At 39.6% G+C, this 23,940-nt stretch overlaps 1 protein-coding gene across 2 annotated transcripts in view; it reads right to left on the minus strand.

The window, feature by feature from the left end:
• The window catches only part of KCNB2 (potassium voltage-gated channel subfamily B member 2), a 346,236-nt gene that overhangs the window by 296,705 nt on the left and 25,591 nt on the right, over window positions 1-23,940 (minus strand). For both annotated transcript variants that reach the window (XM_019725979.2, XM_019725972.2), the window contains one exon: window positions 21,902-22,583. In XM_019725979.2, the coding sequence (XP_019581538.2) occupies window positions 21,902-22,480 (579 nt within the window). In that variant the 5' untranslated portion in view covers window positions 22,481-22,583. The remainder of the gene's footprint in view (window positions 1-21,901; window positions 22,584-23,940) is intronic.

Here is a 23,940-nt window from a genome sequence, read left to right on the forward strand (position 1 = left end):
TCTTCCATTCAGTATATTCTGAGGAAGCTAGTGATCTACACTCATACGTTCAAGGGTCAACTAACATTGCCGCAGCCGCTAAGTAGTAAGTAGGGGCTGGCGACCTCAGCCCTGTGCCACACACTCAGCATCCCACAGACGGAGGAGCTGAAGCTGATGGAGTCGGAAAACTCATCTAATTTTCTCAACCTCGAACCTACCTCTGTTGGACGTATTTTTAAACTGAGTTTTAACAAACGTTGAAATTTTCAGGAACGCAACTACAATGCACATGTAAAGATGATTGTGCTTTCTTTTGCCCTGAATTGTACAGGAGATGTGCACCATTTCTGCAAATCACATCATCAGTTGCAACACCGCTCATGGTATCTGAGTCACTAATAACACACATTTGCTGATACTGCTTTCCCGGTGATTATACAGCTAAGTGCAGGCCTGAGACCATTGCATTGTAGTTGTCCTGCCTAAGCATTTACACTATGGAAACACAGATTACTTTGTTATAAATTCGTTTCCTTTCGTCTCATATATTACAGTTGGGTTTCTATAATTATTTTTTTTTAAACAGTGAATGTGTAGGTAAATTAAATTACCCATGAATTTTATTTCAGTATAGTAAATGAGGCCACACAAAATGATGTTTCTCAAAGGAGGTGTTGTGAGTGATAGAATGGAGAACCCCTGGATTAAATTCCATTTGGAGTCAACACCCAGAGTCATTAATTTTCCTCTTCAAAGTTGTATAGCAATTTTAGCTCTAGGTAATTTAATCACGTCAGAATTATCTCCTTTTTGAGTACCATGTGGTACAATGAATATATATATATATATATATATATATATATATATATATATATATATATATATATTATCTGCTTTGTAATTAGTCTGAATTTCACTAAATCCAAAAGCAAGAGTAGTGGTGTCTTTCTGAGATGGTTCTCTTTTATTTTTCTACTCTTCTCTGAAATAACATTGGAATCAGAATGGATCTAACACTACTGACCAAATGGGCAGTTATTTCATCACTGTTCAGTCTGTACATACTGAGTAGATTCCAGAAAAAAAAAAAAAAGAACTGTTTTTTTTTCTTGAAAGCAATGTCCTGTGGTCCTTAGTGAAAGAGAAAATTGAAGCTTTTGTCTCTGCTCTCCATGGGTCATATTTTAATAAAGAACTCAGGGACGCTACCCCAGGATGGCGAGTACCCGGCGACCTTTGAGAAGATAATATGTGTCACCTACTCTGTAGAGTATAAGGAGGGTGATTCCTGATAACTAGAAAATAAGACAAAGGAACACTGGGCGTCAAGGAGACTTTTCATAAATGTGACCTGTTTAGACTGTTGACTGCACTCTGTCTTCTTTATTCGAGGATTATTTCTAGTGTCTTCACAGTGTGGGTGATACAGTCGCTCAAACCAGGATGTGAAGTTTGGAAATGCCCCTAGTTTTGTTTCTTAACCTCTCTGCACTTTAGGTTTCCATCCTCCTAAGTAAGAATAAGAGCATCCAACTCACAGGATTATTATGTGGCTGAAATAAGAGAACGTGAAAAGTATTACGGTCGACAATTGATGCTTGTCTCTTCCCCAGACATCCCATATTTCTGTATTATCATGTCATCACGCCCCTCAATGTGCTTAGTTTTTTTTCTATGAAGATATTTTTTAATGAAGTGCAGAAATTGCAAAATGCTCAACACATATGTTTCAAAACCACTATCACTTGATAAATGTGATTCTCTTTTTTGGTGAACTAGTTAAATGACCTTAGAGCTTATGTATAAAAAGAGAAATCCTAATGTAAGTACCACATGGAACGCCATATATTAGGTTGGTGCAAAAGTAATTGCGGTTTTTGCACTTATTTTTTTAACCCTTTAAACCGCAATTACTTTTGCACCAACCTAACAGAACCTCAACAATAAAAAAGCAGCTACCAATGGAATCTTGTCATTCCTCAGAGAGAGTCTTTCGAAGCAGAACAGAACCACAGGAATTCGTTCTACGCTGGTAACTAGTCCCACATACTATTTCTAAGCAGTTCATTCTGTAAACGTTTCTCAGTGAGGGGGTAGGAGATGGAAATGGAGCAGTTCATTGGCTAAGCCTAAGGCATGTGGCCGTATGGACCGTTCTTCTGCTCCATACATTGAATGCTCTTATTTTTACTTAGGAGGATGGAAACCTAAAGCACAGAGAGGTTAAGAAACAAAACTAGGGGCATTTACATACTGATGATGGAGAAACATCAGTATGTCCCTTCTCAGGAAGGCTGGTGGGTTAACAAGCATCTACTTCGAGCGAGAGAGAACATAAGAAATAGCAATTAACTTTTGAAAGATATCTGACTAGACAGAAATGCCATACCCTTTAAAATGTTTCAAGCCACTGCCTTTTCAAACTGTCGGTTTCCTTCCTTTTTTGAAAATATAGATTTAATAAATAGCAAATGACAAAGTCAAACAAATGTCAGCTTCTTGGGCTAAAATAAGGTATTTTCCAAACCTGCTCAGAAAAACCCAATAGATCTCTGTTACAAGAAATCATATTCTATCATAATCGTTTATATATAAAAATTTGTTTTTTTAACCATTGATATAATGTGTTTTTAAAGAAAACATTCAAAAACCACGCATTTACTTATGATGCGTTTAATGGTTTGCCACGTATGACACTAATTTGAGTATTAGAGTGAGAGGGGAATACGAAACAGGAATTTCAGCCCTCACAGACTTTAAGATCTAACTGGGATATGCACACATATTGACAGAAAATTCAATTAAGAAAACACAGATAACTAAATGCACGATGATGTCTTAAAAGAAAACTTTATCGATTCAAATATTAAGAACCATTCGCAGGGAATTACTTGCAACTTTTCTCCCTGTTCTTGAGAGTTGATGACAAAGCTTGATTGCGTCCCACTTTGCCAGGACAGAAACCAACAATAACAACCAATCCCCTTACTGAGTGCTTACTTTCTGCCACGTGTCCTGCAAAGCCGCATGCCATGTGTGTATGAAGCCATTCGAGCCTCAGCAAGAGCCTGTGAGCCAGGAATGGGACACCCTGGGTCCCAAAGGAAGAGCACAACGCACGAGATGCTTTACTTGCATGAAGTTCCCACATGTCCTGAGTCCCAGAACCGGGATTTCAAGAGTGAGGTTGCAGAGGCTCCTCCTTACCCCTTCCTAATAATCCGGAACAGAAGAACCACGACAGACGGACAGGGAAAAGAGGTGACGGCGTTTGTGTCTTCAACAGCTCCAAGCTGGGGCTCCCAATGGTAGTTTTTGTCAATAGCAAGTAACCACAAAGCAAACACCCAAGTGTGTGGCATGTCTTTAAATACTAAATGGATAAGACCATGCCTTCTTCACACAGTAGGATAGGACCATGCCTTTTTCAGGAGTATCTAAAGAGATTGTTGAAAAACAATCTGAGAGAGAATAGGAACCACCGCTCAGAACTTGCTCCTGGTTCCCATTCTCTCTCCGAGAAAAGCCAGAAGACACATTTAGGAAAGGAAAACTGTATTAAAATTGTGATACTTAATATATACCAATAACAAAAGATGTATACCAGTCACATTTGACTTCTGCTATTACAAGAGGTGCTCAAAGTGGTTACCATCAGCGTCCAGACACTTCTGATGACGGCGAACTACTGCTTGAGCAACGCTGACCAAAGTGTCCACTTGTATACATTTTTTGGCATCTCCAGTATAAATTCTATGGCAGCAGTAGGTTGTGTCTGTTTTGTTGGAGATTAGAACCTCAGCCCTCAGAACAGAGCCTGTTGTTCCGTAAACATTTGTTCAATAAATTAATAGTCACCTGAAGAGCTGACCATACCCACCGCCTCCTTTTCCAAAGGACCCTACTTAACGAGCGAACATTAAGTTCTGCATTCAAAGTCCAGATTTTATGTAATTTTGTTCTTTTGTTTTCCTGTTTGCTTCCGCATTAAGAATCCTCAAAGCCTGTTGCCCTTCTCCACCAGTTATAACAGGAACTTGTGTCATAAATATTTTATATGCTGATCTCCCCAGTTTCCTCTTTATTTTGCTACCCATAATTCTTTTTCTTCTTTTACCTATAATCTATCCATCAATCTATTAATATATCTATCCATCTATCATCTATCTATTCTTTCTATTTGTCTATCTTTCCATCTAGTTTATCTATGTATCTATGTATGTATCTATGTATGTATCTGTGTATCTATGTATCTATGTATCTATGTATCTATCTATGTATCTATCTATCTATCAATCTTACTACAATCCAGTCATTCATTATCCTGTCATGTTATATATCTCCGTAAGATGCATTAAACAATTTAGGGGACATGAGACTTGGTAATACATGTTCTTAATCAAAAAGAAGATTTTTAAATGCTAATCTCAACTTTAAAAATCTGATATTTTAATTCTGAGAGAATTTTTATTATTGCTTCAAAATGTACACATCAGGAAACAAAGGCTGCACCAAATACATGTCTCATACTTAAGTTTAGATAACATGGTCCTTTGTGAAAAACTCGTAATTTGTTTTTCTATTTGTTTTCTATGAGGAATAGTATTCTTCTAACCACTCCCGAGTTATTATGGCATTTCTAACAAACTTGAAGGTTTCTGAGGTTTGGCATGGACAATTTTATCATTGAAACTACATTTACGTTGAATCCAATTCTTCCTGAGCCAAATAATTATTTGCAATCAAACATATTACTGTTAATGCATCCTAATGACAGGGATCTAGAAAGTCAACGATCTGTGTTCAATTTCCTACCACACTAATAGATACTTAGATAAGAAATGTGAGCCAATGAGAGCAACCAGAAAGGGCAAAGTGATAATCTGATCACTTCCCTCTCCCAAAGCAAAGGTGCTGTTTGTGAACAAGAATAGAGCTATTTATAGCCGCTCAACTTCAAGACAGTTACATTAATATGGGTGATTAACACAAAGGCCACCATCAGGAACAGAGCAATGAATACAAATGCTATACTGTAATCAAACTTTGGAATGGTCGGTTCATTCTTTCTAATTTCATTGTTTCCACTAATAGGATCCATTTCCCCAAAATAGGCTTTTTAAGAATTAAATTTTAATGTGTATTCAAGGTTCCATTTATCTCAAGTATCACTGTCATAAAAATTTGGACAAATCAATAAACATTAACTTAATTAGCTGCTTTTATGGGGTGTAGCTCTAAAATTAAGATGAAACTAGTTTGTTACCTATGTGTATAGATGTCATCTTTATAGTCTAATAAAATTATTCAAAGTGCAATGGAAGAATACTAACTACTATTTATAGAAAAATTCCTCTTGGTGATAGTTTAAAATGAATTATTTGGAATAATAATGGTGATTAATAATTATAACACTAATATGTAATATATTTTAGGTGTGCTGTGTACCAGGGATTCAGTTACCTAGCCCATTTAGTCCTCATGATAACTCTATTAAGTACAGTTTAGGATCTTCTCCGCTATTCCACTAAGAATGTAGGGCTCAGCAAGGTCATCAACCTGGCAAAGTGGCAAAGCCAGCCCCTGCTCTAAATCTGTCTTACCCCTGAGCCTATGCTCCTTACCACCATGTCACTCCACCCCCCACCCCCAGCAGTTTCCCACCAGCAACCGACAGGTACAGACCCAAGGTCACTCACCTTTGACCTCCTGTGGGAGTACATACTCTCAGGTGGGTACTCAAACCAGGCCAGTACATACGTACCCTGACCCTTCCAATCCCATCCCTACTGCTGACAGTTTCCTTAATGTCCCATGCATACATCCCTTTCTTTTTGCCTTTGTTTATATTTTCTCCCACTTCTCAAAATATTTTTCTATTCCTCTGACTTGATTCTCTGTCATTTACAAAGCTCTCCCTACCTGTTAAAAATTCACATAATTAGATTGCCTCCTCTGACATTCTAAATGCCACACAAAATGGCAATTTACTCAAATTTGTGGTTGTATAAAGAACATTTTCCGATTGTTTTATATCTATCAATTTTATTTCCCATAAAATCTTGTGATCTCTTCAAAGATTACTTTTCCTCTGGTGGGTGCACAAATAATTAACAGCTAAACGGAAAACATACTTTAACTTGACAGTTTCCTTTTGCAATTGAATTGAAAGAATTAAATTATACTACAATGCTACTAAAAACTCTTAAAAACTGAGATATAATACAGTCAAAGGATTTAACAAATGAAAACGATTCTACTCTTAGCAGCTATCTGATTAAAATTCTTAGAAGACATGTATAAGGCTTAAAGTGTCTTACATACAAAGTAGTTCCTCAAACAATAATTTTATGAATTAGTAAACTGAAACATGTCAAAAATACTTCCGAAGTGACTAGGGAATTTTAAGGGATTAACTAAGGCTGTTTGTGAAAACCAAACTAGAAAATTCCATCAGTACAACCTGAAATATCAGAATACTATTTCATAATTGAACATACTTGATGACCAAGTGGCAAGATAGCAAGCAATTTCAATACAAAAAAAGGAATGCCTCCTTTCTATTAAAGAAAACTCAAATTAGAAGTTTCCAGAAAACATCGTTTCAGATTATATTAAAAGTCAGTTCCACCACGTCGATACCATGATGGTTCTTTTAGCTTTTGTTGTAAAAATAAAGATTCTTGAGCTTCCTTTTTGACATATGCCATTAAGAACTTTTTTTTTTTCAGATGCTCTTGATACTCCTTCAAAACGACACCATGTTGTAGATCTGTCTTGATTCAAATCTTGGATGTATCCACATTTGTAACTTATCCAAGTGGATAACTCCCACTTGGCTCAAGGTCCTGCAAATGGTGGATGGCTGAATGTAAAGAAATGATGTATCCATCCTCCAGAGCGCACGGAAGGACTGCCTGTCCCCTGGGACCAGATCAAGCCCTCCATCCATCGACACACAGGATACATTTTACCTCTGAGCTACCACATGACCCAGCCATCCCTCTTCTGGCTATCTACCTGAACAATTTGAAAAGTTATTTGTAAAGGCCTATGTACCCCTATGTTCACTGCAGCATTATCCGTAACCTGAGGGTCCTTCAACTGATGGCTGGATATGGAAGATGTGCTACCTATATACAATGAATACTACTAAGCCATAAAAAAGTTGAAATATTGCCATTTGCGACAACGTGGATGAACTGTGACAGTACCATGTGAAGTGAATTAAATCAGATGGAATAGGACAAGAACCGTATGATTTCACTCATGTGGGATATAAAACCAAAAGCAGCAAAAAACAAACAAACAAAACAAACTCATAGACACACACAACAGAAGGGTGGTTACCGGAGGGGAACAGGGTTGGGGGGATGAAGAGGATAAAGGGGGTCAAATATAGGAGACAGAGGAGACTAGACTTTGGGTGGTGAGCACACAATGGGACATACAGATGATGGATTATAGAATTACACACCTGAACTTATATAATGTTATTAACCAATGTGACCCTAATAAATTTAATTTATAAAAAAGAGTTCCCAGAACGTGTAGTTCAGATAAATGAGCAATCTTAGCAAAGCAAAGCATCTGAAAGCTTGCTTTTCAGCAGTACCTGGTGCCTTTCTTTGCATAAACCCTGAGGGCACACAGAGCGGCCCACACACTATTCTAGAGGGAGAATTCATACAATGGAAAAATTGGAAAACCCACATCTATGGCTCTCAGCCTATTTCAAAAACATAAAGCCACTTAAAATGGGTAAGATATCCAGGTTCCTGAAACTGCCTGAAAGAAACCTACCATTACTCAGGTCTAATCACTGGGATGAAATATTCAACTTCTATGTTGTTTAATTTTCGCAGAGAAATAGAAATACTATGAAACATTTGGTGTTGCTGCTACGTCTGCCCTTTGGAGGAGGTACCGAGTGTTTGGTATGTGTCAGGAACCGGGCTGGGTGTGAGGAAGGGAAGCTGAAGAGACATGTCTGCACCCTCAAGTGAGACAACCTAGCTGGGGTGCTGAGCATAGCACAGTGAGACTCTCTAGATTACAACTATGAAGGAGGACTAGGGAAAAACAGATGGGGGAGAGCCAGGCAGACATCACAGCAGAGGGACGTATGAGCTGAGACACAGGAAGGACAGAAAAGGGGCAAAGGGTGCTCCAGGTCAGGAAAGCAGTGGTGGCCACAGAGCCATGAACGTGCCAGGTGTGTGCCAATGCAGCTGCAACCAGTTTACAAGGCACCTTTGTGCTAATTGGTAAAAGATGTCCCCTCCGGATAGATGTGAGAGGACTGCTTGTTGAGAGCAGGAAACAACTGTCTAGACCAGAGCCCTGCCTTCAGGATAGTCTAGAATATAACTGGAGCCTTATTTACAGTAAGTCCTCACTGAACGTTGTTGATAGGTTCTTGGCACTTTGGTGAAACGTATAATAAAACCAATATTTACCATAGGCTAATTGCTATAAATAACAGTTAAGTTCCTGTGGCACCTCATCAACGTTATACCAAAACGACGTTATCCGAGGACGTTATATGAGAAGTGACAAGGCATGTGGTCAGCTGCAAAGGTTGCAAAAAGTTTTAAATTCAAGGCTAAGGAGTCTGAACTAGATTGCAGCCAATGGGAAATCACTGAGGTTTACAGTTCAGAAGTGACCTAATCAGGGCCATGTTTTTGAAAGGTAATTCTGTTGGCTACAGGGGGAATAGATTAGAGTTGGAGGAAAATGAAGTGAGAAAATCCAGTTAGTGACATCGCCACAATCCAATGAGACGACCAAGGTCTAGACCATGGCAGTGGTCCCAACTGAGTAGAAAAAGAAGGGGAAAGTAATGGCACAAGAGATTGCAATAGGGACAAAGGACAGATTTAGTGAGAAATGGAAGACTCAGTGGTTGCCTTCGGAGTTCAAGATCCCAAAGGTAGTTGCATCCATGTGCTGAGCTTAAGATGGGGAATGTTTAGGCTGGAATTTATGATTGGTAGTTGTCCTGCCCCACAGCAGGGGGGTACAGCAGTATGACGGTTTTCAGTCATCAACCAGTGTTCAGTGACAGGAATATTGGACAATGAAACGATGAAAAAGTTATGACAAACGCAACTGGACAGGAAGAAGAATTGTGGGAAATCCAGGCTTCGAGAGATGGGATACAAATCCCTATATGCCACATAGTGAGAGATGATAGACATGAATTAGATATTTCTGGATGTCACCTCTTTACCCTGTAAAATGGGATTAATGATGTCTTTCTCATAGGGTTGATAGAGGCAGTGGTAGGCCAACTGTGACCCCTGGGCCACATCCAGGCTGCTGTCAAGCTGTACTGGATTTCAGTTAGGCCCATCTGTTTACGTGTTGTCTGGGGCTGCGTTCACACTACAACAGCAGAGTTGGGTGGTTGTGACAGAGATCTTATGGTCCACGAAGATGGAAATATTTACTATTTGGCCCTTTACACAAAATGTTTGCCGATGTCTGTTGTAAGGGTTCCTATGAAAATCCCCAAGCTCCATGGATGTCACACACAGATGTTCAATATAAATTCTTTTCCTCCTGCCCTTTGAGGGAGGTCATACTAGTTACTAAAGGGACTAGAAAATGTAGCCTTTACTTCATGACTGGGCTACAGAGAACAAGGTTCTTTTTTTCCGCCAGGTTGTGAGGGGAGCAGTACTGCTAGAAAAGAACTGGTCTCAGAATCAGAACACAATAAGAACATTTTGATGATATTAGGGAGTTCGTTATAGCTACATGTTGCAGAGGACTTGGAAAACAGAAGCTAATATCATCTTGTGAAAAAGCATCTGTTACTGTATCAGGTATCAATTAACCACAGTCTCTTCCCCCAGAGTCAGATTTCTGCTCAAAACAGAAGGCTCTGGGGATAGTGACAATTATTATGAGGGAGTGAAAGCAAAACCAGCTTATTTGGCACAGCCAGAGCTCACGGATTAAGGGAGGGCCCAGGGCATGTGAGGATTCAGATGCTTTCAAACAGAGAAGGAAAATACTATTTTGATACTGGTTTCAAAGAGTCTAGAAAAAAAACTCTACCTACCCTCAGACTCTGATCCTTTGGCTAAAAACAAATGGCATATATAAGTTAAAGACAAAATGAAATGCGGATTTTTTTGGTTTATTTACCTTCTCTAATTTGGACTCTCCACCACATTCAATGTCACCGAGATTTAAGTAAATGTTATCTCCTGAAAAAATTTAGAACCAGGCTAAAGACAAATGTGAAATCCAACTGGAGCCCAAGAAATCCAACAGAAAATCAGTAGTTGTTCATGTACAGCATGGTGACTATAATTAGTATACAAATTGCTAAGAGAATAGATCTTAAAGGTCCTCAAAATAAGAAAAAAAAATGTATGGTGATGGATGTTAGCTAGACCTATTGAGGTGGTCATTTTGCAACATATACCAATATTGAATCATTATGCTGTATGCCTAGACTGGAACTAATGTAATAAGGTTGTATGTCAATCACACCTCAATAAAAAATTAGTTGTCCAATGAAGTGTAACCAAAACATCCCTGATGTAGAGGGCTCTTGAAGGACCCAACAGGGCCATACGTGAAGTGGGTCGGGGGACAGGGTTTCTTTTGCATCCTTCGGAAGGGCTGACCCAGGTGATGGAGCTGAAAAGCAGGTGTGGAGAGAAGAATAGGGGAAGGTGAGCCTCCTCAGACAGAGAGAAAAGAAGAGCTTGAAGAAGCAATAAAGGCAATTGTTCATGTGGGCTGAGTTGCAATGAGAAAGGCATTTGGATATTTTCAAAGCACCCACTGCTGGCACTGTGTTGCCCCGTAGGACCATTTCGATACTGAAAGTACCTGATGAGGCCACCTCACTGCAACCAGAACAGAATGTCTGGTGAACAGCGGAAACTTGTCATCTCGTCTTTAGGCTCAATTTTAGGCGTATGCATCCAAGGGCAGCTGGGGAGGAATATCATCGACGTCATGGCATATGCCCGAAAATTCAACAAAGGCAAGTGAATGCAGGACCCAAGACAATTTTTTCAATTATTATTATCATTATTATATGTACAGTAAAGTGAACAATTCTGCCCACACAGAACTCTCAGTGTAGCTTTCAGAAGACTTTTTTAGTGGTAAACAATAACAGTAGCCATTAAAACCAGAAATCGGCCCCAAAAGGAACTGATGTAGCGTGAGCCCTCAGCGACATCTGCCTACTTTGTGGCATCTCTATGGACCCAGCCGGACTCCAGTTCTTATCGAGGACTGCAAGTGGCCTAATGAATGTGCCAGCTGTTGTGTTTCTGTGTTGTTGACTGTTCCCCGTCTTGCCCTGCCCCTTCTACCGCCTGGCTGTCCAGAAGGAGCTGTGTGTGAGCTCTTCACATAACATGCCCTGAGTTCAAAGAGTCTCCCAGGCAATGACCTAAAAGGACTTGGCTAGTCTGTGGAGGTTTAGCTTGGAGATATGTTTTCTTTTCTAAAATATATACTCCATGCAGACTAACTTCTAGATTGAAAGCCTAGAAGAAATCGGGTATAAGAAAATAAAACAGATAAGATAGAAAACATTGGGGTTTGATGAAAGAAAATGTCTCGAACATTCTGTTCTTGAGCTCCAGGAGTCCTGTTTCTAGATCAGTGTGTCTCTGCTTTCCCCAAAAGGCTGCCCTAAAAATGCACCACTCTTTGTTCACTTGGCCTCATTTGATCAGGGAGAGAAGGGTGAGAAAAGAGGAGGTGATTTATATAAAGCTCACCGCCTCTTTTGCCAGAGGTCCTGGTTTTCCTGAGAACGGCCTGGTGAACGCCTTTTGTCCTAGACTAATTTTTAACAACATCTCCTTTCACTCTTAAAAAGTGTCCACTTTGGACAATAAACTATATGATCACCTTACATGTGAAGAGTTTTCTAAAACAGAAATTATTTAAGAATCAGGCACTTTTCATTTTCTCTTTGCTTCTTGGTTACATTTGAAGAGGACCAGTTCTTCATTTTCAAGCAATTTTTCCATCTCTTTTGAAAAATCATTGGTTGCCATTAATATTAAAAGAAGACATTCAGATTCCTTTCAAGCTTGAGTTTTAAACCTCAATAAGCAATTATCATTTTGAAAGTAAAAAAAGAAAAAGAAAAACTGAGTTCTTTCTACGTTATCTAATGTTATCACAAAACAGAGTACATTGGCAAGTACTGAAATAATCTGGCTTTGAAAAATCCATGTACACTACTTTGGTTATTAACAGATTTGTTTACTTCAAGTGAGAGACGTTCGACAGTGAATGATGTACTGTATTAGGTAAGCATAAGTATTATGAAGGAATGGCCACAATATTTAACACTCCACTTTGGAAGACTCTAGAAAGTTCTGAATAATATTTTAGATTAAGTGCTTTTATCATTATCTCCCATTTAAAAAAAAAGAAGAAATACTTTCCAAATGCTAAGAGGTTATAAGGACATTCCTACGGTGCATATGCCTTGACCTTGATGGCCTTTCCATATTATTTCCTTTTAAGCATTTATGTTCTCCAGTGGAATTTTGCCCTGAAAGTTTCATCTAATAATTACATGAAAGTACAGTCAGGTAACTTCTTTGATTCCTCAAGGAGAGTGTTAGTCATTGCCTCAGCCATATTTATTTATATTGTTACTGTTTAACTAACTCCCAAACATGTTAGAAAGTAGGCGGGTCACCCTTATAACTATCAGTTAGTTGCCTTGGAATTGAAAACAAGAAGATGCTCTTTCGAATGTCACTATTCTTTTCACTTTTACTAGTGCTTTTATATTTTACAGAAATGCTTAGCATGTAGAAGGAAACGAAATAATCTCTTACCAGAGAACCTGTTGATATGCAAATGTTTGTTATGGAATGTCAAATTAGCCAATTTTATTGAATATTAAATATTCCTTTACAAAATATTGAATATTTATTGAATGTTAACTATTCCATACATTGGCTCATCAAGAATAAAAAGCTTTGGGCAGTTCGTTTATTTCTGATTCCTCTATACTTCCTTTTGTTCCACAAAAGAGGGAGCTCATTAGAAATGTGTACACTAATAATTCAAATAAAATAACAATAAAAGAATTCAAAGCGAAAAATAGAACTAGAAGAAACATATTTTAAATTATTTTGTTATAGGGAATACTTCATTTTCTGCAAAATATTTTGAATAATTTCAATTAAAAATGACAATCTTACAATGTAAAATAGAATTGAATTTCATAAACAAAAATATGTGTTCATGATTAGAAAAATTTACCTCTCTGGCCTTAGAGAACATTGCCCCAAGGTAAGAGTCATTCTTAACTCAGAGACTTGTCTGTATATCCTTAATGAATTGACCATTCTGATGAAGAAAGACATTTTCAAAATAATTAACAAAATTGATTCTAAAATAATTACTGGAGCAAAAGTTCCTTTTTGATCAAAGCATGATTACATAGAAAAACCTCCAGCTGCTAGTATATCATTCACAAAGTAATTTTAGATTACAATAGATTTTTTTTTTTCAGTTCTGGAATGGATTTAACAGTGATGGTTTTATTCTATTTGAGAATAACCTCAGAGTCTCATGACATTTAATAATCTGTAATGTGCTGAGGCATAAATCTGAATTCTGTACAATGTAAGATTGGTCTGTAGGAAGTAGTAACTTTGACAGTGAGGGAGCTTTGCTGGCCTCACCCAATTTGGCTTTTTTCTCCTTATTGATATATATACCCGCTTTCATTAAATGTTCCTGTGTTTTATAGGGGAGGTTATATGGTACGGTAGAGATTGGTGAAACTCTCTCAGGATATATCCCTCATTAAAAATATCCTATCCAGACATGCTAAGAGTGACAAGCTTTTTAAGGTAGCAGTCAGCCTGGAAGGATTCTTGCCGACCGGCAGCCTAGGGGTCATTGAAATCCTTCCTACCTCTGCAGTGAAACAGAGAAGGATAAAGATGTCCCCAGGCCATGGCAGCACGTGGACATCAGAGGCAAACTGTACTTCCTATATTTCTCAGCATAATTCAGCCCGTCAGCCATCTTACTCTTTCCTCGCATCTCCTGAAATACAAGTTGATGATGACTTTATAGTTTCCAGTCAGAACTCTGAAGGCCTGGAGGAGATGGAGACTTCTCTGTAATTGCTACCGTGTTTCCCTGAAAATAAGACGGGATCGTATATTATTTTTTGCTCCAAAAGACGCATTAGAACTGATGGTCCAGCTAGGTCTTATTTTCGGGGAAACACGGTACCTAAACTAGCTTTGTTCATGTGTGTGTGTGTGTGTGTGTTACCTGTTACTCATACACACTGCCCCTCTCTGTTAGAGCATATTCTAATAACCCACCTGCACAAAACTGCCATGACCTTCAACCTCTATTTGGTAATCTAAGGTAGATGCAACTTTGTCATCCAAATATGACAGCTCGTTCAGAATATAAATTGTTGTGATAGCCTGATCAGGCAGAAGTCCTGGGGACTGCTCTAATGATCTAAGAAGAGCAGGAAAAAAATATTTTCTTGAGTCTGCCAGTATTTTGTTTCGGCGGATGCCCAAAGTCATGGCCAGCCTGGATTTCATGCTTTTACTTGTGTCTTGAGTCACTTCTGACACAACCACAAGAGTTGAAAATATCTCTTTACATAGCTTTCTGGCCCACACCATAGCAGTACCAAGGGCAGCCAAGGAATCCCGCCCAGCTCCGACTGGGGTTAGTTGGCGGTGGTGCCCTACGCTGAACAAACCTCAGGATACCTGCACATGAGTGAAAGAACTCCCACCTTCTAATCACTGTTTTATCCCTAATTAATATAAAACCTAGAGTGCGACTTTGGATAGTAGAGTTCAGTTGTCTTAATCTAGTGGCACCTAAATTAAATCTTCAACTAAATGTGTGCCTCAGATTAGATTAAAAAAAAAATTCAAATTTTAGTTTAATTCTTAGAATCACCTCTGTCTTTGGCAATGTTTTTGTATAGAGGTTATGTAACTTGTACATACACTGGTGTCCGAGCATATAGTTTCAACCAGAATTTCGTTGAATAGAAAACTAACTCAGTACCACTATGTATGACGTATAGCAACAGATTTGTGCTGTGATATATTAGAAATATTTCATTCACATAATGGTAATTTCCACTTTGGGAAACTAGCAAGAGGTCCTGTGCAATATCCTGAAGGTGAGCAACCTGTTCCATTCTGGTGCAGGTTTTAGTTTAGAGGCAGAACAACATTGGTAGGCAATCTTGTTTTTTAAAAGGTGATAATTTGTTATGCCACAGATGGAATGAACTACAAACGCAATGAAAGGAAATATGAAGTAGTAGGCTAGAATCTAGTATAACACGAATTTGCTATTACATACTTGCTATGTAAAAAAGCCAGCACATTTTATTATATTTCTTAAATGAGTTCTGCAGGTGTGAAAATTGTTGTATTATATAAGTAAAGTAACTGCATTACGAGTAAATTAAAATTCAAAGCAGAAATCTGTTTTGAGCACTGGTCTTAATTTTTCAAACTCTAGCTCATGAGCCATTATAAATATTTTAAATTGCATGGGGTGTTTACAAAGTGCTAATCACACACACTTTTTTTTTTCCAAAGTGCTGCGTATACATTATGCATGAGGTACCTGAAAGGGTAGCAGACTGTTTTGATAGGCATATTTGAACAATACATCAGGTACGGTTCTGTGCTTAAAGAAATATTACATTACAATTGAAAAAGTTGTCTTGGGCCCTGCATTCACCTGTCTTTGTTGAATTTTCCAGCATATACCATGACGTTGATGACTTTCTTCCCCGGCAGCACTTGGATGCATACGCCTAAAATTGAGTCTGAAGACCAGATGACAGGTTTCTGCTGTTTACCAGATATTCTGTTCATTCTGTTCTGGCTGCAATGAGGTGGCCTCACCAGGTACTTTTAGTATCGAAATGGTTCTACAGGGCACCACTGGAGTACTGCTGGGTGCACAGACATGCTTCGACATAGGGAGATTTCGCTGAGGGCTCTCACTGCATCAGTTCCTTTTGGGGCCTATTTCTGATTTTAATGGCTACTGTTATTGCTTACCATTAAAAAGTCTTCTGAAAACTACACTGAGAGTTCTGTGTGGGCAGAATTGTTCACTTCACTGTGTATATAATAATAATGACAATAATAAACACACACACGCACACACAACGTGAAAGTTCTGCTTCTGGACTAAAAGGAGATCATTTATGGCTCTGTCCCAACACCTTTCTTTTTTCATTCAAAACATTAGAATAACTGATCCATAAGCCATAAATAGAATGAGAATGTTATGCATTCTGTTCCCCTGGAGGAGTACACAGGAGTTCTTGTTTGATTTGGATTCATTTTCACTTCACTATTTCCGTGACTTGGAAGGCAAACACTGTAATTCGGCTAGAGGAGGGAGTGTGGTTCTCAAGGAGTCCTCACCGGTAGGGCACCCGGGCAGACACCACCCCCTGGGAAACTCATGGCTTTGACCTCTGGCTCTCCTGAGGGTTGCAGTTCCAGGGACAGAGTCTGGACCTCTGCCACCACCAGCTTCCCTCTCGATCCAAGGATGACTAAGGTCTCCCGACCCTCGTCATGCTTGCTTTAGGTGCCATGCTGTGCCATGCCAATGGTGACGGTCACGTGGGTGGGTGTGGAGGTAATGAGCTAGGGGCAGGACACACGGTCATCTCCTTCCTTCGTTCCATGCGTTTTCCATGGGAGCAATGCCCCTGCAAGGGGAGAAAACTGGCTCTTGTGGGGAGGGCCAAAAGCAATCTTAGATGTTACAAGAGTTTGTAGCCCTCCAAATGCCGCCCTATCTGACAAAATCTTATTCCTTAGTATTTCTTTTCTCTTTAGGGAGAATTCAAATTTAATTTTTCTCCTTAGGGGGCTAGTCATGAAAAAACATTGAGAAACGATTCTCCAATCAACCATTGTCCCTCTCATGAGGGAAGGAGGGGGTCAGTGAGGGTGGGAGGAAAAGGTAGGAGGAGAGAATAGGGAAAAAATGGATGAGGATGAGAGAGGAGTCCTTGGGTAAATAAGCGTTAGCTATGGATAAGTAGCGAAACGGAGGAGAAGGAAGCAGATAATAAACAGTGCCCCCCACTCGACCCTGGATCCTGCCCAACAGGGTTCCCAGGGGTCTCACTGTATCCGTTCCTGTGAACAGAAATGTCTTCCTGCAGATTTGCTTCACACTGTGCTGATCCAATAAGGGCTGCTTACAGCCTAGTTTCCTGACCTGACACTGGAGATGAGCCTCTTGGCTGGCAATGTTCTTCACGCCACGTCCACTTACGTGCCAGGTTGAGGCTCGCCTCAGAAGGCTCAGCCATTCCTCTCTGGGTTTGCCTGAAGACTGGTTGACTTCCTTTGTCCTTGACCTTCTTCAGAGATCCAGGATGAGAGCCGGTCTAGTTCTGAGGAGTCCATCTAGTTCCTTTCAGCTCTCAGGCGGGTTTTGCCCTTCCTGGTTGTTGTTTCCTTCCAAAGGCTCCTGATACCGCATGCCATGGCACCCATTCCCTTAAATGCTTTCAAACACCTCTGAACGGAAGTCACTGTATGTAATTTTTAAAGAGGAATAGCTACTGCAGTTCCTCTGGGAAGAGGCCAGAAAAAGAGAAAAAAATGTTTCCAATCCAAGGGCTGACTAAATTGCCCTGGGTTGGAGGAGGTACAAGATCAAGTCAGAATCCAATTCACTGCCCAGGAAACTGGCAGCCAGTTAAACCCTTTGCCTCCCCGGCACGTTCCTAGGAAAGGCACATCACAGCCAGCATGCTACGTCATGGTAACCCAGCGATTAGTGCCAGCCAGCCCTAGGACCCGCGGGGTGGGCGCCACATTCACAAGTAGCCTCATATGTAAACTTTATACGCTATCTCTACTAAGGGTACATATACAGTCACCAAGCTACACTGACGAGACTGAAAGGAGACAGTCTATCACACAGATATAAACTTGTGTTGCATTATCAGATCACACCATGCCACAGAATACTATGCAATAATCATTTCTATTAGCCCTGTCATTATTTTGTGAAAAATACAATTATATTTCATGGTATATTGTGTGTGTGTGTGTGTGTGTGTTTGTGTAAGAATGTCATTTTGTTAAATATAGACATTTCAAATATACCACACTTTTAAACTCCGTTTTGGCATTGCTTTTCAGTTACTCATAACAGAAAGTCACAGAAGTAACACCAAAAAGCATGCTCTGTAAGAGTAAAATTATTTTTGTCAAGATCATGCCCAAGGACAAAGTGTGACAGGTCACTCGGCCTTGCAATAACTTTGTATATCATAATGAATGCATAAGCATAGGCTGAAGAATTATTACTTGATTGATTATTGAGTATTTATTCCATGTTAATGAATAGCTCTTTTAACTCGCTGTGGAATATTTGATAGAAAAGGTCAGCTTTTTCCTTTTCTACTAGGGATTTGGCAAATAATCTCATAACTTTTATACTTTATTACAGAAATATTATAGATAAATTATAAAATGCAGAACAACAAAAATATTTTCAAGGATATGAAATCCCTGTTTAAGCTAAGAGAATTTTTTTTTAAAGTCTGGAGAGAAGGAAGTGTCTTTCTACATGATTATGTTAATGTCGTAGTACACAGAAACCATTGTATATATGTTCAACTGAGTTCCAAAACTAAATAAGCAATAATTGGAAAAGGCAAAATAAACAGATGTTATCTTCCAATGAGATCTTACCTCCTAAGCAAGTTCGGAAAACCCGTAGATTACAAGCATGGCTTCATAGCATAGTAGGACGCTGATGTGACCATACTATTAATAGTGAAGGCAGACAATCATCCCATTGCAGCTTTAACAAAATCAAGTGTTCCTATGTTGTGAGAGTGCTATTCACACAAACCTAACACTAGCACTCCCCTCACCAAGAATTATTCCAGAGAAATAACAAGTTATAGGACTTGAGAAGAGTACAGGAAAAGCTAGTGGTTTACATAAGACATCATACAGAGCTGTTTTTCAAAGGTTCCAAACCTCAGACAAATGAACAATACTTTCACTAAACTACTATGTAATCAAATGTAAATGATTTCCATAACATTTCACCATTCAAACAGAGAGGAAAACGCAGACACTTAAATAAACAAACACAAATGCTTTATGAAAATTTAGTAAAGAACCTACTTAGTTTAGTCAAGTTTCGCTTAGCTTCATAGTTTGGAAAAAATTATTTATAACTACATAAAAATTTCCAAACCAATATCCTTAGCTGCTTGGTATAGTTTATAGGTAGATATCTTATTTGTGTATACATAATTTGAAGGAAGTTTAAATAAGCTGATGCATAGGGGTATATAATGGTATATTGTAATAAGCCATTATCAATATTACCTTCTTAGACATCAAGAGATGGCTGCTTCAGCATTATTCACAGTGGCCAAGACACGGAAACAACCCAAGTGTTCTTCGACAGATGATTGGATAAAGATGTGCTACATATATACAATGGAATATTATTCGGCCTTAAGAAAAGATGAAATACTGCCATTTGCAACAACATGGATGAATCTTGAGATTATCATGCTAAGTGAAACAACTCACACAGAAAAAGTTGAGAACATAAGACTTCACTCGTATGTAGGATATAAAACTGAAAGAAACAAACAACCAAACAATCATAGATACAGATAACAGTTTAGTGGTTACCAGAGGGTAAGAGGGAGATGGTAGAAGAGGGCAAAGGGGGATCACATATATGGTGATGGAAGGAGAACTGACACTGGGTGGTGAACACACAGGATGATATATAAATGATGTATTATTGAATTTTACACTTGAATCCTATATAATTTTACTAACCAATGTCACTCCAATGAATTTAATAAAGATAAAAAAAAGAGAGGAAAAAAAAGAAAGAAAATACTAGGCTACTGTAGAAAATTCTAATTGACTTCAGAAGTAGATTTTAAGCAACTACCAACTAACACACAGTTCTTTGCAAATGAAATAAAAATAATTCCGAGAGAGAGAGAAGAGAGAGAGAGAGAGAGAGAGAGAGAGAGAGAGAGAGAGAGAGAGAGATGCTTTTTTTAAAATTTAGGGATTAAAAAAACTCCCTCATCTGGGAAATCAAATTATTGACCCTATTCCATCCTTACCATAAATTCTTCAGAAGAATATATTTATATGTATATGTTTTAAAATATTTCCTGTAACAGTCATTTTAGATATGTGTTAATAATGTTGTTATAAGCAAATAACCCACATTAACCTTTCAAATTTTCTTCGATTTAGCTGCTTAATTTTATATACTACTTGGCTAACGCCTTCTGGAACACGTGGTGTAGCAATGATTTATTCCTCAATTGCCTAAAGGCTTGAAAGAGTTAATTTAACACCCAAACTACTCTCTTAAATCCAGAGTTTAAATCATTCATTTTCAAAATTCACTCCATATTTTTAGGAGTAACTCAAAAACGTAACAAAACCCTTGACATTGGAAAAGAGCAGTGACCTTTCTCAAACCAAACCCCACAAATGTAGCACATCTATTTGTTTCTTAACAGGTAAAAACACAAGTAAACAAATTATTCGTAACCACAAAAAGACGTAGTTGAAATTTTCTATTTGCAACAACATGTGCATTTCCTCATTATGTACAACACAAATACCATTTATTTCATTTAGTTCCACGTCTTAGCCAGAAAGTAATATGCCTTTAGAAGTAAACAAGGTGCCAAACCAGAACATCACATAGTGTAAGAAGCAGCTTTATGAGCATCTACGTTTAGGTGATTAGTTACATTATTTACTTGTCATAGATTATTATGCAGAATCTTAATTTCGAATAAAAAGGTCCATATGGTATTGTATTTCTGTAATTTTTACTGTTTAGAAGACAAGATAATTGAAAAAAATTGTAATTTAAAGAATTAATATGATGACACACTCTTTTCTCTATTTCATGTTCCATTTTCATCGAATATGCACAAAATATCAAAACTATGCTTGTGCAGCTAAAGATGACTTTTTTGATTTTTTACTTGTAATATATACTGCAATATAGCCCTAAATATATGGGATGAAAATAAGTTAGAGCAAACCCTCAGAGCTCTAAATAAAATTAGATAAACAGAATCATGCAGTTGAATTAACTACTGAAATTACTGGCAAAAAAAAATTTACTCAGAGAGTTGGATATAGGCAGGCACAATGTTAACATATGAATTTATGTAGCTTCATTTTAAGCAAACACTTTATGAACTCGCACATATGGTGATACCTCAATTGTGGAAAACATTATACCCCAATAGTCAGACACATCATTATCAGAGAAGAGCTCACAAAGAGATTCATCCGGACACTGACTCATTCTTTATAAGCTTAATGGGACAGCCCCTTGCTCATATGTGGGGCCCCAGCCCTCTGAGCTACAAGGGGTCACACTCTCATTCCTTTCCCTGCACCTCTAGAGAACCAGGCCAGGAGGCACCCCTTCCACTCTTGATGACAGCACCTTGCTTTTACTCAGGATGGAGCCCAGGCCCCAGCCTTCTGCAAGACTCCAATGCCTGATGGATCTGAGCTGGGGCTCTCTCCTCGGCCTCTAAGTTACCAACACCACAGGGCAGGAGGAACCAGACCTCCTCCATCCTCCCTGGTCCGGGCTTGTTCCTACACAACCGTCTCTATAAAACAGTGATGCCATTTGACGCCATTACACAGGCAGAATAACTGTACCTGACTACATAAGACTTTTGGAAGGGACTTTTCACTGTCTCTGGAGCCACATTTTGCTCTGTCTTACCCAAACATCTCACACGAAGACAACTGCACTCCCTGGGATGCAGGCACCTCATTTTCAGACCGCGCAGAGCCAAGCAACGCCTCGCTTTTCTTACCTTGGCCGCCACGGAGGAGTTGGGTTTCTCCAGCAAGTCCCACAGCTTCTTCCTTTTCTCGGGACAGCAGGTGTTATCGAACTCTTCTCCCTCCCGCTCCCGCATGGTCTCGGCCTCCCGCCTCAGCTCTTCGTTCATTTGCTCCTTCTTTTGGTGATACCTGGCTTGGCAACAGGACTCTAGGTAGATTTCATCAATGCCCCAGTAATCCAGCTCTTGGCCGAAAGAGAGCGCACACATTTCTTCCATCATGTGGAGCTTTCCCGTCCGGTAGAAATTCAGGATGGACGTGAAGGCGCCTGGATGCCGGTCGAAGAAATACTCGTTGTCGCTGAGGTTGTAGTCGTCGCACACCTCCAGCAGGCTCTCGTGGGTGTTGCAGTCGCGGAGCTTGCCCAGCCGCGTCCTGGGCAGCCGGTCCAGCGTCCTCCACAGGACCTCGTGGTTCAGGCCCCCCACGTTGATCTTCACTCGCCGCGAGCACGTTTTGCTGCGAATAATGTCCACAGGTTCTGGTGGGAGAGACAGCGTTGATCTCGATGTCTTCCGGTTTAAGCCAGGGGGAGCCTTTTCTGCCATTGTGAACGGGACACGGCTGCAGAGCCAGAGTCCTCAAAAGAAGGAGCGGTTGCAAGGTCAGCTCCAGCGAGGTCCCTCGGAGGCAGGCATTTCCACGGACACACTGGGGGCAAAAAAAAAAGCCACAACCTTTGGTTACTTGTGTTTTTCCTATAGCACTTTCCGGTGCTACGGGATCGCTCTGCTGTTCATGCAAAACCGGGAGGTACATGTTAATTCCTGTGTGTTTATGGAGATGTAAACGTTTGCCTTAGGACAGAAGAAAGGAGGAAAAGACAACACAATGTACTACGCAGAAGAGGCTGGGTATTCAATTGAATCCATCTATAGCTGACAACTCCCAAGTTTGTCACCAGAGTCTTTCCCAAGCTCTAGACTCAAATATCCGTGATCAACTCTTCCTAGATAAACCACCGACACCTTAAGCTAAGCTGAGCACACCTCCAACTTGTCCAACCAGTTCCTGTTCCTTCTCCACCTCAGATCTATGACCCCCCCACATCCCCATGCCCAGCCCCCCAAGCTAAAACTCTTGAGAAATCCTGATCCATCCGTCCTCATCCAAATAAGCACCAATTCCACCTCCTAAACATGCTTAAACTCTCCACCAGCTTTCCCCAGGCCCTGTTACTGCTGAACCATGATGCTGGTTCAAACCCTCTGCATCTCTCACCTGTATTTCTACAAAACCTCTTACACTGGATCCCAAACTCTGGTCTTGTCTACCTAAAACCCATTTTCCACACAGCTACTAGAATGATCTCTTAAGATACAAACTTGACCTTGCCATGCTTTAAACCCTACAAAGGCTCATCTTACTGGCAGTATAAAGTCCCGGCAGCCCTACTTGAATTGGCCAACCTCTCCACCCTCACCTCTCATCTCTCCCTCATCACTGTAATTCCAGCCACCCCAGACTACACACATTATTCTGTCTCAAGCTTCTGGCTTTTCTTCATGCTGTGTCCTGGGAGGGCCTCCACCCTTCCCACTTTCTTTTGACTAACTGCTGCTTGTTCTTCAAGATTCAACTCAGACATCACCTCCTCCGTAAAACCCTCCATGATGCCCCTCCCTTAGGATCATGAAACCCCCTGTGAGTGTCTCTTCTATTTCAGCACAGCACAGCAATAACCCTTTTCCCACAGGATTCTAGGTACTCCTGGAGACAAAGATTATCTTCTCTGTTATTATATCATCACTGAGCACAGCACTTACATATCATGAGGGTTTAATAAATGTTAAATAATGAATCGATTCTTTGTTTTCCAGAAGACAGCTAACAAAAGATCTAGTAGGGTTAATGTTTATGGCCAGAAAAATGCATACATGGGTTATTTGGATCACTATGTATCTATGTTTATGTTGTGTGTCTATGTTTGTGTGGATATAGCATGTCAGAATGTGTGTGTGTGTGTGTATGTGTTTGCATTCTTTTCCTCCACAGCTACTTCTCCTAT

The sequence above is a fragment of the Rhinolophus sinicus genome, linkage group LG14 (assembly GCF_036562045.2).
Source record: "Rhinolophus sinicus isolate RSC01 linkage group LG14, ASM3656204v1, whole genome shotgun sequence".
Taxonomy (NCBI): Eukaryota; Metazoa; Chordata; class Mammalia; order Chiroptera; family Rhinolophidae; genus Rhinolophus; species Rhinolophus sinicus.